Raw genomic sequence first — 14876 nt, 5'->3', positions numbered from 1 at the left:
TCTACATTCTCGAGCCTTCCAGACGATCAACTACGGCAAGAAATCACGGCGAGCATCGAAATCTACTACAAAGATCTGTCCGAATTTGACAGTAGCCTACCAAAACATCTGATACAGGGTATCGAGGCAACATGGCTAGAGTTCACTTGCGTGACCGTTCACATCTGCAACATCCTGAGCAACCATTGCCTGCCACAAGCGCAAGGAGCAGCCATGGCGCGCCACATAGATCTCCTCTACCGGGTGGACGACTGGATGGAAGGCGTCTGTGACCGATACGGCGTGCGTGATCTTTGCGCAGCCACAACACTCTTCAATGATTGCTTGAGTCTGTACATAGGTGTTGATCCCAGCAGGAGCAATCAATGCTTGAGCCACACTCGGGCAGACTCTCCGCTCTCCCAGAATCCACCCATCTATCACCTCGCGTTGCTCTCGCAAGACTTCCAAACCATCCTCCGGCTTATGCATAGCCACCCGATGCCCACCACGCACCCACAAGACCGGCAATGGTACACATTGGAGCTGCACTCATTCTTCGCCGCCCAGATATCCCAACTTGCAGCCCTCCCTCCCATCCACAAAAGCCCTAGCAGCATTTACAGCTGGACTACAGACATCGGCGCGCGGTCGGTCGGGACGAAACACATGTTCGCGATGTTCAGCTGCTTGATATCGACGGACACTGAATCGCCGTGCTGGGCGACGACGCTGGAAATGTATTTGGCGCAGGATTTCGCGCAGCAGCTTAGCGTTGAGTTCCGGTTGCTGAATGACATAGGTGGCCGGGAGCGGGATGAGAAGGATGGAACAATGAGCAGCTGTTTGTTGGTGCACGGCGGTGAGACGGCGGGCTTAGAAGAAATAGCGAAGTATGCTAGAGACTGCTCGCATGTATTGCTTGATAGGATCGAGGAGACGCTTGCGCGGAGATTGGGTGCGCAGGAAGCAGAGAAGAGGCGATTGCTGCTTGAGATGTACCGCAGGACTGTGCGTGTATCCGGCGAGTTGTACATGGCGAACGAGCCGACTCGCACGGCGTCATGAGGACCTGGGTGGGCTGCGACTGAGTGTATGCAGATTTGCTCGTATCGCCAAAGGCTAGCTCTCACTGCAGCTTGCGGCATCTAATCTACCGTACTCATACATGTACACGTTACTTCACCTCTTAATCAGTGTTCATCCGGTCGTCCTGAGGACCCGGGCCTCCCATCTTGTCATCGTGATCCTTGTCTTTCTTCTGCTCGCCCTCTGGCCGCCTCACTTCAGTGCTAGCGCTTCCCGAAGCGGAGCCGGACGGCTCACCGTTACCATCGAGCAAAGGCTGCGACTCACTACCCTCCGGTACGCTGTCCAATGCAGTTTTCCCCTCAGACTCCTCCTGCGCCTTGCGCTCCCGCTCTTGCCTCGCGCGATCCTCCTCTAATGACATGCGCAGCGCGAGCGCCAGCTCGGGATCCACGGACGGGTCGATGCCGAATTCAAAGTTATCGCCTCCCTCTGCGCCGCCTGCTCCTCCGCCATTTGTCGGTGCCGCACCACCCTCACCGGCGAGGATCGGGCTGGCGACGATGCTGTCGCTCAGAAGGTTGGGGCCCGGGGGCACGATTTCGAGATGTGAGCCCTCGCCGCCTTTGACGGCTTCGTTGAAGGCTTGCAGCTTGGCAATGTTGTCGTCTGAGAGGTCTCCGAAAGCAACGATGTCGACACTGGTGTTGTTCTTCTTCATCTTCTTCGCTAGCTTGGTGAGTGTGGATGACGAATCGGACAGCGGCGAGCAGGTGAAGACGATGATGCGCTGGCGCTGGGACTTGTTTTGGCGGTGCTTGAGTGCGAGCTAATTGGATGTTAGTCTTCAGAACTGCGTATACCCATCCTCCGGAGGACACTTACGGATGCGATCATGATGCCGGTGTAGAGATGGCTTTGGCCACCGATCTTGGTTCTGTGAAGGCCATCCAAGATCTTGCCGGGGTTGGTTGTGAGGGTTGTGAGGACTTCGGGACCTGAGCCTCCCATGCTCATCAGGCCGACGCTTGATTCGGGGTTCGCTTGGGTCTTGCTGTGGAAGACAAGGTTGGCGGCGTCGGTCTGCGCTTCCCATCTCGAAGGGACGTAGTCGCCGTTACGTGATGACTCGGAGTTATCAACGCTATACCGTAGTGTCAGTTCAGATCCTTGAGAAACGCGCCGTGACTTCCAGGCAGCAGACAGAGGATGCGTACACAATCATCGTCGCCTCGAGCACCATGTTGGCGGTGTTGCTGGCGGTTGATGTGGGGTAGGTATTGGTCGGCTCTTGCCTAGTGAAATGAGGATGCGTGGAGTGTGAGCCGGATTCGAAGGAGATTGATGAGCAACAGCGTGAGGTGGTGGAAAAGTTGGGTTGTGGGATGATGGTTGCACGTGTGGCAGCTGTGCACGGCGTCGTCGATAGCTCAGCGATGGCGTCGGCCTGCGGCTCTGCGGGAGCGGTGCGGTCACTTCCGTGGCGATCGGCTGTGACGTCCGAGCAAGCGCGCCGCCGTGTTGTTTTGGTCTGGGGAAACAACATCTAATAAATACACCACCGCCGGAAATACCACAAGTGACTTAATTGCGCAGTCGAAGCGCCGCGAGGAATAGTGGACTCTTAGTACCTTCCGTCCGCAACTCAGGGATCTCATCTGCGAAATCTTCGAATGATGCCTCCGCGCAAGCAAAAACAGGCCGCGTCTGCCAGCGCGTCCGTCGCCTCCAACGACAACATACCAGCTTTCCCTGCACCGCCAACCTTAGCTCTCGCGAAGACCGAAGACGAGCAAACACATACACCGGAACGTAGCCCTGAGAAGAGGAGCGCAATGACCATTACGGAGGCACAAAAACAGGCGCTCATGGACAATCTACAACTCGAGAGTAGGGCATCAGAACCGCGTGTATATCACACTCGAAGAAATATCTGACATAATTGACAGTCACTGAGAGAGCAAGGAAGCTGCGCGCGCAGTACGCGCTCCAAGCACAAGGTTTGCGCGCAAGATTGGAGATGCGTGTGAACCGGATCCCGCAAGCGCTCCGGAAGCGTAACATGCAAGATTTGCTGGACGAGCAGGCCGATGCCGCAAAGCCCAAGCCTGCGGCACCTCTGCAAATTCAAGATGCCCATTCGCGTGGAGCGATGAGAACGAGCTTGAAGAGAACGAGGTATGTTGCTTGGCCAGGGTCCTTCACCATGTAAGCACTAACAACGCGCCTCAGTGAGCACTTCGGCTCGAACAAGGAGAATGCCGATACTTCATCCGACTACGAAAACCTCGCCAACCCAAAGAAACGCACAAAGACTGCACCTTCAGCTGCCGCGAAGTCCACTCATGGTGCTTCCCGCAAAGACGTGAATTCTGCAGTCTTGTCCCCAAAATCCCACAACTCTCGTGCCCGACCTGCCTCGCCACTGAAGACAGCTGTGTCGGGCAAAATGTCCTCATTTAACTCGCGCCCCGCAAGTCCTGCGAAGTCAACATTCCACAGCACATTTTCCTCAGATCCGCCATCCTCGCGTCCGCCAAGCAGACAGCCCAAACGCCCGGGCACAGCACTTTCAGCAGCCATGGCGAGTGAGAATGGGGACAGTGAAATCAGCACCGCTAGTGCTGGGACAACTATCGTGACGAAAGCTGGCGCAAAGAAAGCATCGACATCACGGAAGGCACCTGTGCCAAAAGTATCGACAGCCACCACAAAGCGGACCGCAGCAGTCAAGAAGGAGCCCACCCCCGCTGCAGGTGGTCGAACCTTACGGAAAAGGGCTTGATGTGCTACTGTGTATGCTACTAATAATCACGAACTCTACGAATTTCGCATTGCTGGTATAAGCTTTTGCTTTCCTTTGAAATGTCTTGGATTGGCTCCTGCTTGACCTCCACGTTGAGTGCATTCCCACTTGCTGACTTCTTTTACTCTGAGCGTCTCCTATACGTTCTCACATTTGCGGATTTTACCACCACGTGAGATATGTTGAGCCCGGTCTCTTCGCTGCGTGATCTTTTCTTGCGCCCACCAAGCCGCTACCTTCGGTCTTCGGCATCATGTTTGTTATTGTCATCAGCATCGGAGATACTTTCACCGTCGTGATAACCATCTCATAAGCCGCCTAACTATTTCACTCGCCTGAGATTGCACCGTCCATTCTTTGGGAAGAACATTGGAGACATAGACGCTACACAGCCAATATTGCCGTGCCGGTCCAAGGCAAGAGGACCTGCGCAATGTCAAGCGTCTTCGCCTGGCTCAAGAGAACATTCAAACCCAGTCCTTCCGCCAGCCACGCGCCACAACCCGTCGAGGAATTCATCCCTCCCACGGTCCGCAAACCCCAGCACGCCGCGCGCGACGCCAGGATGTCCGTCCCCGTCAGCGAGCGCAAAGCGCATCGCGAGATGGTCGCCCGTCTTGAGCGCCAACGTGCAAGCTATGCCGCGCAACCGAAGAGCATTGGCACATCAGTGTTGAAGCCGAAGGCGAAGCCTGAGTGGAGTGGGAAAGGGAAAGGAAGGGCGATGGATCTAGGCTATGGTGAGCATCCTTGATCTTCGCAAGCCCATACCACCGGTTGCTGATACACCGTCTCCGAAGGCGAGCAAAGTGCTGCGTCTGCCTCTCTTCCCCGAGAGTCACAGTCGCGCAACCAGATCAAGGATCACCGGACGGACTCTGCAAGCCCGACTACCATCGGGCCCGAGTCAAGCAACAGTTTGCGAGACTCGACTTCGGAGCTGCACGAAATGTGGGAGGTTGACGCTCTCTTCCGTGGACTGGACATTACACCGGCGACATCCGTTTCGCCGTCGGGAGGCAGCGATGAAATTGAGTCTGCTGATGCTAAGAATGGCGCAAAGAAGCCCTCACAAGCAGCTTGAGTTGCTGTGTCACGACGCAATGTTAGTTTGCCCTACTGACATGTGCGTCTTGGTCTGTGTCTCTCCCGTCACTATGTCACGAAATAGTCGGAGCTCGATGCCCGCAAGGGAAGGACATCCATGCGAGATCGATCTCTTTCCAATATATAATTCCCTTTGATACATGCGACAATTCTTCTGACTACCAAGACCTCGGCCCGATTGCTCCCCCTCTGTTCCTTGTAAAGCAAACAAGTACCAACCTCAAGCGGTGTGCTCGCCTCTGCCTGCTTCCCAACGTGTAACGCCAAATTGCAATCCTGCACCATATATTGACGATCCTGCGCGCAAGCGCATTGCGGCTGAACTCCTGCACGGTGATGCATGCACTCCGCATTATTCCCCCTTCTGGCATCTGTCAACTCAAGCAACACAATATAACAGCTGACGTGGTACAGAGAACGCTCTTACATGTGGCGTTCCTGCCGTCTCAACTGCGTCGAAGGCTCGTATCGTGACAATGTACTTCTCAAACGAGCCGATAAAGTTGCCTAGACAACGATATGCATTTCGTTCGCCGTCTCTTATAGATAGGATGGTATCGCTAGGTGGATTCCCTGTGTCCGGGTGCTTGCTTCACGCCTGGTTACAATGGAGATCCCTTTGCTCTGCCTGTGTATCGCCCTGCTGGTCCAAGCATCGCTGTGCTTCAACGCGAATTACACCAACTGCACAGAGCCTGACTTCAGAGAGCTCAAGTCGAAGTATACAAATTTGACCCAATCGATATACCAGAAAGCAACCGGACGACTTGATGAGCTCGAAAGCTGTGACAAGGCGCAAGGCAGAGAGCCTACATGTACTCGTGATAAGGTGGTTTTCCGCAAAGAGTAGTATGTCTATCGACTCCCTCAAGGATGACACACTTCAATTCACTAATGTGTGGGTTCGCAGTGGTAACCTGACGAAACAAGAACGTCGCGACTATGTCAAGGCCGTGCTGTGCCTCCAGGCTCTACCAGCACGGACTCCGAGGAACGTATCTTCAGGTGTCAGGTCTCGTGTGAGTATAACTCATTGAAGAATCACAATCGCATAGAAGTCATGTTTGATGACGAGCCCAACAGTACGACGACTTCGTGGTCACTCACATCCAGCAGACACTGACCATCCACTTCACCGGGAACTTTATGCCCTGGCACCGCTGGTTTGTGTACTCTTACGAGAAAGCTCTCCGTGACGAGTGTGGGTACAGAGGGTACCAGCCTGTACGTCTCAACCTCAGCCGAAACTTCTGCTACTGTCGTCCAAGGTTTGCTAACAAATTGTCAAACAGTACTGGGACTGGCCCAAATACGCTTCGGCGCCTCAAGACTCCCCGATCTTCGACGGAAGCCCCACCAGTCTGGGCGGCAACGGCAAAAGCATCGAGCATGACGGCATCGTGCTCGTAGATCTCAATGGCAACCCAGCCCTCGAACTCCCGCCCGGCGTGGGAGGCGGCTACGTCGAGACCGGCCCGTTCGCCAACATGAGCGTCAACCTAGGCCCCGTGGGCGGCATCAACGGCACCGCACCGGGCCCTGAAGGCGGACTGGGGTACAATCCTCGCCGACTGAAGCGAGATGTAGGCCCGGCGATCAATCTGCGCTACGCGAACTACAGCACAGTACTGAGTAAATGACCCTGTTTATCCCCACCGACAATCTCCTCCACTCCGGACTAACATCGAGCGCAGCCCTGCTCTCCAAACCTGATATATCAACCTACCGCGCTCTATCCGAAGGCGGCTTTGCCGGCGTCGAAATCGGCCCTCACGGCGGCGGCCACTTCACCATCGGCGGCGATCCGGGCAGCGACATGTTCACGTCGCCCGGCGACCCGGCTTTTTGGGTGCACCACACGCAAATGGATCGGATGTGGTCTCTGTGGCAGGAGCTCGACCCCGATACGCGGCACTCGGAGAGCGAGATGAATGGTGGACAGTACGGGCATGTGACGTGGAATAATGAGCCGGCGTCGAGGAAGGCGAGCTTTGAGGATCCTATTGAGTTGGGGTGGGCGGGAGGGGCGACGACGGTGGGCGAGGTGATGAACACGCTGGGTGGGGAGTTTTGTTATGTCTACGTTTGAATGGTGGCGAAGGATTGGGGCTCGGTGATGGGGTTGTTAATGTAGTGTGACGGGAACATAATGTGAAAGTCGAATGAGGGCGTCTTTCCAGCAGATGTGGCTAGAACATCGACAGGATAATGCGAGAATTATCGAGAGGATGACTACACATTTGCGTATTTACTCAATCACTCATCCCGCCTTTTTGTGAGCAGCTACGCCGCTGAAGAACCCTCGGATCAGGTTGTAACACAAGCAGAAACGATCATCGGATATCAAAGCTCGAACAATTTTCTTCACTAGGCCTCAGTCTCTGCTTTCAAATACTTATCGGAACGTAATCACGATAGACTTTGTATTCATGTCTATTTGTCCAACTGATTACCTTCGGCAATTGGGCAACCCTCGCGCCCAACAATAAGACGTGGCCCACGAGACAATGTCAACACACGGGAAAGGAGAGTGGCGTAGAAGTAGCAAACGTAAGATGAAAAGCACACTTGTAAACCGAATGGGTCCGCCTCTTCGACCTCTGAGCTCCAGCCGCACGATGGGTCACCGACGCAAAGAACTCAGACCACGGAATAGAATCCGAGGATGGGGGCGGCGAACACAACCTGCAGCAAAGCCCGGAACGAAACGGCCTGAGGAGGGATGGGAAGGGTTGGGAGGGAACAGAACCTAAGATAAGAAAAGAATCCACAGGAAGAAAAGAAATAGTTCCATCCGGGCCACCCAGAATTGAACCACAAGCCAGACTTCAAGGCAGAGACAATAGAGGGAAATGGCGCACCCTTACCGTCAGCGTTTTCCTTCAGTCAAGCCAAAAGTCAATGCCTGCCAGAAAGAGCTAACCGCAAGGGCACCTCTAGCCGCGAACCGCTCAAGGGCCCCTAGAATTGAAAGCCTTGTAGTATTCTTCCCAAGTCATGTTCAATGTCGCCTCGTCCGCGCACTTGTCGACGCAGTCTGTGTTCCACTGCATCCAGACATTGTGCCAGGCGATGTCCTCCTCCTTGTCGATCCATTCCAGCTCGTACATGATCTTTTTGACGTCGTCGCAGTTGCACGCGTGGTAGATTTCCTGGGGCTTCGGCTTGCGGTGCTTGGGGTCGCGCTTAGAGAGGCTGCTGGGCTCGTTGCTAGGGACGGGGAGGAGATCTCTGGACTCGTTCTCATGTTCATCTTCGAGCAAAACGTCGTCATTAGGGGGAGGGGTCGGCAGCGGGCCCTTCGCTTCGCGCTTGATGTTTTGCTCGTCCAGATCAGGGGTGACAGGGACGGTGTCGTGCTCATCTGCAATGGAATTGACCTTGTAACTGTCTTCGATTGGAGAATGCTCAACAACAGGGTTTGAAGGGAGGGCGTTGGGGTTTGCGGGATCTTTGGCGGCGGGGACGTTGGAGGGGACCGGCTTAACCTGGCAGTATTTGATGCACGGGGTTTTCTCGACGGCGCTGAAGTAGTAGACCGGGCCGACGGTTTTGGGGATTATCTGATTGTTCTTGTCGTTGCAGTCGCACTTATCGGGGTTCGGAAGGGGACCAGCATACGGGTCTGATGTGTCTTCGACCGGTTGGATCAGGTAGTCGAGGGTAAGGTTGCTAGGCAGCCAGTGGCCGATCTTGTTGTAAGTCGTGACACGGCACCAGTTGATGCAAGACCCGCGGCCATGTTCTCTGTTGATGTCGAAGGTGTGGTTGGAGAAATGTTTGGAGAACATGGTGGGGCAGTTGGCGCTGCAGTCTCTTGGAATCACTTCCTTCTCTGTGACCTGGGGGAGTATCCTGCCGTGGAATTTGAAAGCACGCGTGTTCCATAATCTGACACCAGACGCCACAAGCTCGCGGTCGAGAAGATCAGTGCAGCCTCTGATGCAGCACGCACCGTGTTCCTCCGTCAAGTTACCGTGCGGGTTGTTGAAGGCGCTCTTGATGATGCTGTCGCACTGGCAATTGTCACATCCAGACGCGCGGGGTTGCCAGACAGGGGATGGCTGCTCGGAATCCTGGAATGGGGGAGGAGGTGGAGGGATTCCACGAGCGTGGATCGCAAGGTCGTCAGTTTCGGCCTCGTTGGAAGAATGCCTCAACTTCTTGGTTTCGGCGGCGACCTCACGCAATCCATTCTTGATCCTGGAGAGAATCTCGTGCCTCTTGGCTCCGTTTGAGGCCTGCTTCAGGGACTCCTGGTTTTCGTCGATAGCTTTATGCAGTCGAGCCGTTACCTTGGCGTACATCGCAGAAATGGCTTCGGAGAGCCTGTCCGCAGCCGGCGGGGAGACAACGCGGGCAAAGACCTCTCTGTTGACGTCAGTGACCTCGTCGACGGCAATGCTGAGCGCGCCCTTGATATTGGTGATCTCAGATTCGTTGAACGCCCTTGACAAGGCCTCGTCGAATGCAGCCTTCACAGGCCAGTCCGGGTCCCGCTTGCAAAGCTGCCTCGGTTCCAGATGCGCAGCAGTGACAGAGATGCTTCCAACGAGCATCAAGCCACTGCAAATGGCCGGAACTGCGAGACGCATTACGAAGCTATGGAGAGATTATATTCCTATACACTTGGTCAGCGCTAATGCCGGGATTTATCGTCACAGCACTCGTGCTTTCGCCATTGAGCGGGATGGCTTATGCGGAAAAGTCACTGACTTGAAGGAGAAAAATCTCTCGGTGGACACGATGCGAGATGTTGAGCACAGAGGCAATGGTAGCAGTTCGAGCGAGCGTTGAAGATGAGGAAGCAGACAAAGCTTGGAGATAAGAACGACTGCCAATTGAGTGGGAGCTGTGAGCATTTGACGAGGTTTATCAAAGCAGGGAGCGCAATGTGAAAAATGGAGAGTTTCAAAATGCTGCATTATACTTCTCTCACGAGGGGTGGTTTAAGCCTTTGGAGCCATTAGCATGACTAGATTTCCGCTTATATACGCAAAGTTGGGGGGCTAGCTGGTCAGATACCAGCGTCCAATAGGTGAGCGTCCGCGGAGACCAAAGCTTGACAGGTCTGGAGGAGTGCGAAAATGTAAATTTCGCGACCGTCATGGCCACGGGCTTGTATATCCATAGTGTGATTTGCGGTGGGAATCGACTCGCCCACTCGTTAAGTGGTGGAAATCCCGACAGAGTGGAAGATGCAGCAAGCTGACCGCGATAGAGGCACGCCGAGGTAGCGTCGTCCGGGACGTCGGGTGGGTTACCTACTCTCACATATGAGTCTCCAGCCGACTGTGGTATTGTGTGGTATGCCCTCATGGTCGGTGGTGGGCATTGAAGTCTGTGTGGCTGAGAGCGTGATGCAGGGCGCTCAGCACGAACGTCTGGTCAATGAATTTGTCGACAGCGATCACAACGCTGATCGCTGCGTGGTATTTTCGACAGTCATAGATCATATTCAGTGATCAATGGCCTGTTCTGTCTTCCATAGCACACGGCCGGCACCCGCGAGACATGAAGAACCGTACGAAGGCACGGACATTCATTGATCGCATTTGAGAGCATGTGTGCCATAGCGAGCGTGATGCAATGCTTTCTCGCACCCAATAGACCGCCTACCGTGCACTGCAAGTGTTGGCAAATAGAGCTAATGAGACAAGAACACGGTGGATACGACTGCAGTGCGCCAGAGCAAGGAGGTGTTGGAAGAGCAGGTGGAGCGTGCAGCAGAGGATTGTGGAGAGGCGGCGCGCGCGGACGGTGACGCTGCGGCAGCCAAGCCGCGAAGATGACGGAGGGCACGGCTGAGCAGCCCAGCCAGCCAGCAGAGCCAGCAGCCAGCGGCCAGCAGCCCAGCGCGCCGCCCGCCCATGAGGTGAGAGCAGCGGCCGCGGACACGTGCAGACATCACCACCATCCTCCACCACCACCACCACCACCACCACCACGCCTCTCCCGCCCACGCCCGCGCCCACCGCACCCCTTCCCTGCACTTGCATTTGTCTCCACGCACCTCGCATTACACCACTTCAGCCACGCTTGTGGCCCTCAGCTGCATCGTCATTCCACGCCATTGAGCCCGCGCGCACTGCCTCCTGAAGCGCCCTTCCGCCGCATCCACCTTGCCAGCCTTGCCGGCCTTGCCAGCCTTGCCAGTCTTGCTGCACCGGGCCCCCATGGGAAGCATCATTCTGTAATTCGACCCGCCTGTCCCGACGTCGCCACCGCCCACCATGGTCTTCCTCGGCGTCTACCGCGCCCTCTACGACTACACCCCGCAGTCGGACGAGGAGCTGGAGATCAAAGATGGCGATCTGCTATTTGTTTTAGAAAAGAGCACTGAGGATGATTGGTGGAAGGCAAAGAAAAAGGCAGCTTCTGACGACGACGATGAGCCCGAAGGTCTGATTCCAAGCAACTACATCGAGGAGGCGGCACCCATACACGGCGCGAAAGCCCTCTACGACTACACCAAGCAGACGGATGAAGAGCTCAGTTTTCGTGAGGAAGCCCGACTGGAGGTCTACGACACTAGCGACCCGGACTGGACGCTCGTCGGCTGCAATGGCGAGTATGGCTTCGCTCCAGCTATCTATATCGAAGCGACGTCGAATGCCGCCGCCGCAGCGTCGCCACCGCCCGCTCCTGCTCCGCCGCCCATGCCCACACGGCCGGAACCAGACATGGACAAACCTCTGCCGGGTGAGGCTGATTATCCTGGCCCTTCGTCCAACAGCCCGCCCTCGAATAACCCAGCCGCTGCGCTGGCAGGCATCATTGCCCAGAAGACTGGTGGCGCCAATGCTGAGCCTGCACCTGTGAGGGAAAGACAGCTCGCAGCTCCCCCTCCTCCGATGGCACCGCCGCAGCAATATACACCCGAAGAGAGTGAGGACGAGGCGCCTTCCCTTCCAACGCGCCCCATGTCGCAGGCACCTGTTTCTCCTCCACCGGCACAATATGCGTCCCCGCCCATGCGATCGCCTGAACTTCCTGGAGGCGTGACGACTTCCCTGCCACACCGCTCCATATCTTCTGGCTATCCTCCTGAGGAGGATCCCGGTCTGCGATCACCTGGCGGCTACCACCTGTATAACGTACACGAGATGGTCTCTGTCATGGGTCGCAACAAGAAGATGCCCACCACGCTTGGAATCAATGTTGGCAAGGGCATGATTATGATCAGCCCGGAGAAGAGCAGGGATGGACCAAGTCAGGAGTGGACTGCGGAGAAGCTCACCCACTACAGCATTGAAGGAAAGCATGTGTTCGTGGAACTTGTGCGACCTAGCAAGAGTGTCGACTTCCACGCTGGAGCGAAGGACACTGCTAGAGAAATTGTCTCCTCTCTTGGCGAGCTGGCGGGCGCGGTCAGAGGGGAAGGTCTGAAAGAAGTCTGGGCTGCCAGCGCAGGATCAAATGGCGCCGGAAGGAAGAAGGGTCACATGGTCTATGAATTCATGGCGCAAGGCCTAGATGAGGTCACTGTCGCTGAAGGCGATGAAGTCATCGTGATTGACGACACCAAGAGCACTGAATGGTGGATGGTCAGGCGATTGAAGAACGGCAAGGAGGGCGTCGTCCCCGCTTCCTATGTCGAGGTCACCGGAACTATGCAAGGAGAGACCATCTCCGGCTTGGACACCGCTCGCAGCACAGTGGAGCAGAACAGACTTGAAGAGCAGCGTCTTACACGCGAGGCCGCAAGAAAAGACAAGCGTAAGAGCGACAAGGACGGCCCGGGTCTGGGCCTCAACCTTCCCGAGCGCGCCAGTAGTCTTCTGGGCGACTCGAAACGCGACCAAAGAAAGAGCAAAGACCAAGCCGCGAGGACTAAGCCCAAACAAGACCGTGTACGAACCTGGACTGATCGATCTGGCACATTCAAAGTCGAGGCCGAATTCATTGGTCTACGCGATGGCAAGATTCACCTTCACAAGCAGAATGGTGTCAAGATTGCTGTCCCTGTGTCGAAGATGGCTGTCGAAGATCTGGAATACGTCGAGCAAGCCACTGGCACTTCTCTCGATGAGGATAAGCCTTTGAGCGACATCAAACGACGATCGACCCAGAAGAAGTCTGAAGGGAGGGCCGGAGCGAGCATCAAGAAGGACGAACACGACTGGTTTGACTTCTTCCTGCAATGCGGCGTCAACCCTCAAATTTGTGAACGATACGCGGGGGCTTTCTCGCGAGATGAGATGGGCCCGGAAGTGCTTCCTGATGTCAACGCTCAGCTTTTGCGAACCCTCGGCCTCAAGGAAGGCGATATCCTGCGTGTCATGAAACATCTGGATAGCAAATACGACAGGAACCAAGGGACCGCCGATGGAGACAAGTCTGACGCGGCGCCTGGTGGTCTGTTCTCTGGTCCCGACGGTACTTTGCGAAACAACACTCGCAAGGGAAGGCCAGCGCCCCCTGTTCAAACCAACGACGTCGTGGACGAAGATGCTTTCAAGCCCAAGGACGCTGCGTCTGACGCCAAGGCCACCCCGCTGGCTTCTGCTCCGCCGCCTGGTAAAGCAGCCAATGGTTTCGACGATGATGCCTGGGATGTGAAGCCTTCGCGAACAGAGACTCCGACTGCTGCGCCTGCACCTGCACCTGCACCCGCAGCTGCTGAACCGCCCAAGCCTCAGCCTCAGCCCAAGCTTAACGACGACCTGTCCTTGCTCGCTCTACCTCTGCAGCCCGAACCTACAGGCGCCAAACCTGTCGCTGCGCCTCCGGCAGCTCCAGCACCTGCACCTGAGCCTGGGCAGTCGCCCCAACCGCAGCAGCCGCAAGGTGCTGATCAGGCAATCTTCGAGAAGATTGCGGCTCTCAAGCCACAGCAGACTGGTTACCAGAGGCCAGTGCCTCCCGCCCAGCAGCCTACAGGAGCGGGCTTCCCTATGCCTCCGCCGCCTCGCGCTGCCTCAGCACCAGGCTTGCAGCCCCAACAGTCCGCTTTCGGCCCGCCTCCTCTCCAGCCTCAGCTCACTGGCTTCCAGCAGCCCATGCAAACAGGGTATCAGCCAGCCCAGATGGCTCCTCAAGGTCAGAGCTTGCAGGAACTGCAGGCCCGACAGCAGGCTCAGCAGCAATTCCAGCAATTCCAACCGCAAGCCACAGGATATGGCATGCAACAGCAGAATGGCATGATGCCGCAGATGCAACAGCAATACCCGGGCATGCAACCCCAGCCCACTGGTTTCCAACCACAAAGCCAGTTCGGCCAATCTCAATTCGGCCAGCCGCAGCAGGGCTATCAACAAGCCTTGAACATGGGTCAACAAACCGGCTCTCCCTTCGCAGACCCACCGCGCCAACCATTCCAAGCGGCGCCCTCGGGTCTCGGCAACTCATTCTCTCCCCAACAAACCCCTGGCTTCCAGCAGCAGCCCGGCTTCCAACAACAGCAACCCAGCTTCAACATCGCCCAGCCAACAGGCGCAATGAACGGCACTTTCGGGCAGCCTGCCCCTCAACTCCCGCCCCAGCAGACAGGCGGCGTCCTGGGCCCAATGGCTCCTCTGGTGCCGCAGAAGACCGGCCCTCCGCCGCCCGTGCGCTTCGGCGTGCAGCCCGGTCAGCAGAAGTTGGTGCCGCAGAAGACGGGCAGGGCGGAGCTGAGCCGTGCTAGTAAGTTTTCCATCCTTAGTAGTCATTTCACGAGAGCGATCGATGCTGACTCTTTCTTTAGCGCCACAGAATCCTTTTGGATTTTAGAGGAATTGTGGGGGCGGATGGAGAACGTGGAGATTTGTATGTCGGCATTTGTGGATGATTACCTATTGGTGGTCACTCGAGTGATGGTGTGTACATATTGTGTAATTGAAGGGATTCACGTGATGCTACGTCTGCTGTGTATTTCGCCATGTCTCGAGAGATTGAGGATGTCGGGTCAGTGATTTGGTGCGGCTTGTAAACTCAACTTGTCATGCCAAATGATTGCTAATACATTATCAAG

The 14876-nt window shown here is 56.0% G+C and overlaps 4 protein-coding genes across 4 annotated transcripts; 3 read left to right on the top strand and 1 right to left on the bottom strand.

Moving 5' to 3' along the window:
• Positions 1-66: 66 nt before the first annotated feature.
• WHR41_08229 (uncharacterized protein) lies at positions 67-2407 on the bottom strand. Its single transcript, XM_069376833.1, has 3 exons — positions 2226-2407; positions 1894-2152; positions 67-1837 (listed from the first exon to the last, which is right to left on the bottom strand). Exons 1-3 carry the CDS (start codon positions 2249-2251, stop codon positions 1169-1171), a joined length of 954 nt encoding a protein of 317 aa, XP_069226107.1. The 5' UTR covers positions 2252-2407; the 3' UTR covers positions 67-1168.
• Positions 2408-2553: 146 nt separating this feature from the next.
• WHR41_08228 (uncharacterized protein) lies at positions 2554-4155 on the top strand. The gene is made up of 3 exons (XM_069376832.1): positions 2554-2898; positions 2958-3186; positions 3241-4155. The coding sequence occupies exons 1-3, from the start codon at positions 2682-2684 to the stop codon at positions 3791-3793; spliced, it is 999 nt and encodes a 332-aa protein (XP_069226106.1). The 5' UTR covers positions 2554-2681; the 3' UTR covers positions 3794-4155.
• A 1373-nt stretch (positions 4156-5528) lies between these two features.
• On the top strand, positions 5529-7010 carry WHR41_08227 (uncharacterized protein; the record flags this gene model as incomplete). The annotated part of the gene is made up of 5 exons (XM_069376831.1): positions 5529-5770; positions 5832-5940; positions 6005-6145; positions 6214-6553; positions 6616-7010. The coding sequence occupies 5 exons, from the start codon at positions 5529-5531 to the stop codon at positions 7008-7010; spliced, it is 1227 nt and encodes a 408-aa protein (XP_069226100.1).
• Positions 7011-10841: 3831 nt separating this feature from the next.
• Positions 10842-14763, top strand: WHR41_08226 (uncharacterized protein). The gene is made up of 2 exons (XM_069376830.1): positions 10842-14548; positions 14610-14763. Exons 1-2 carry the CDS (start codon positions 11155-11157, stop codon positions 14633-14635), a joined length of 3420 nt encoding a protein of 1139 aa, XP_069226099.1. The 5' UTR covers positions 10842-11154; the 3' UTR covers positions 14636-14763.
• The last annotated feature ends 113 nt before the right edge of the window (positions 14764-14876 follow it).

The sequence above is a fragment of the Cladosporium halotolerans genome, assembly GCF_011745625.1.
Source record: "Cladosporium halotolerans strain TM138-S3 chromosome Unknown Sca41, whole genome shotgun sequence".
Taxonomy (NCBI): Eukaryota; Fungi; Ascomycota; class Dothideomycetes; order Cladosporiales; family Cladosporiaceae; genus Cladosporium; species Cladosporium halotolerans.
Note: the sequence above shows the minus strand (reverse complement) of the source record. Positions and strands in the feature narration are given on the sequence as shown.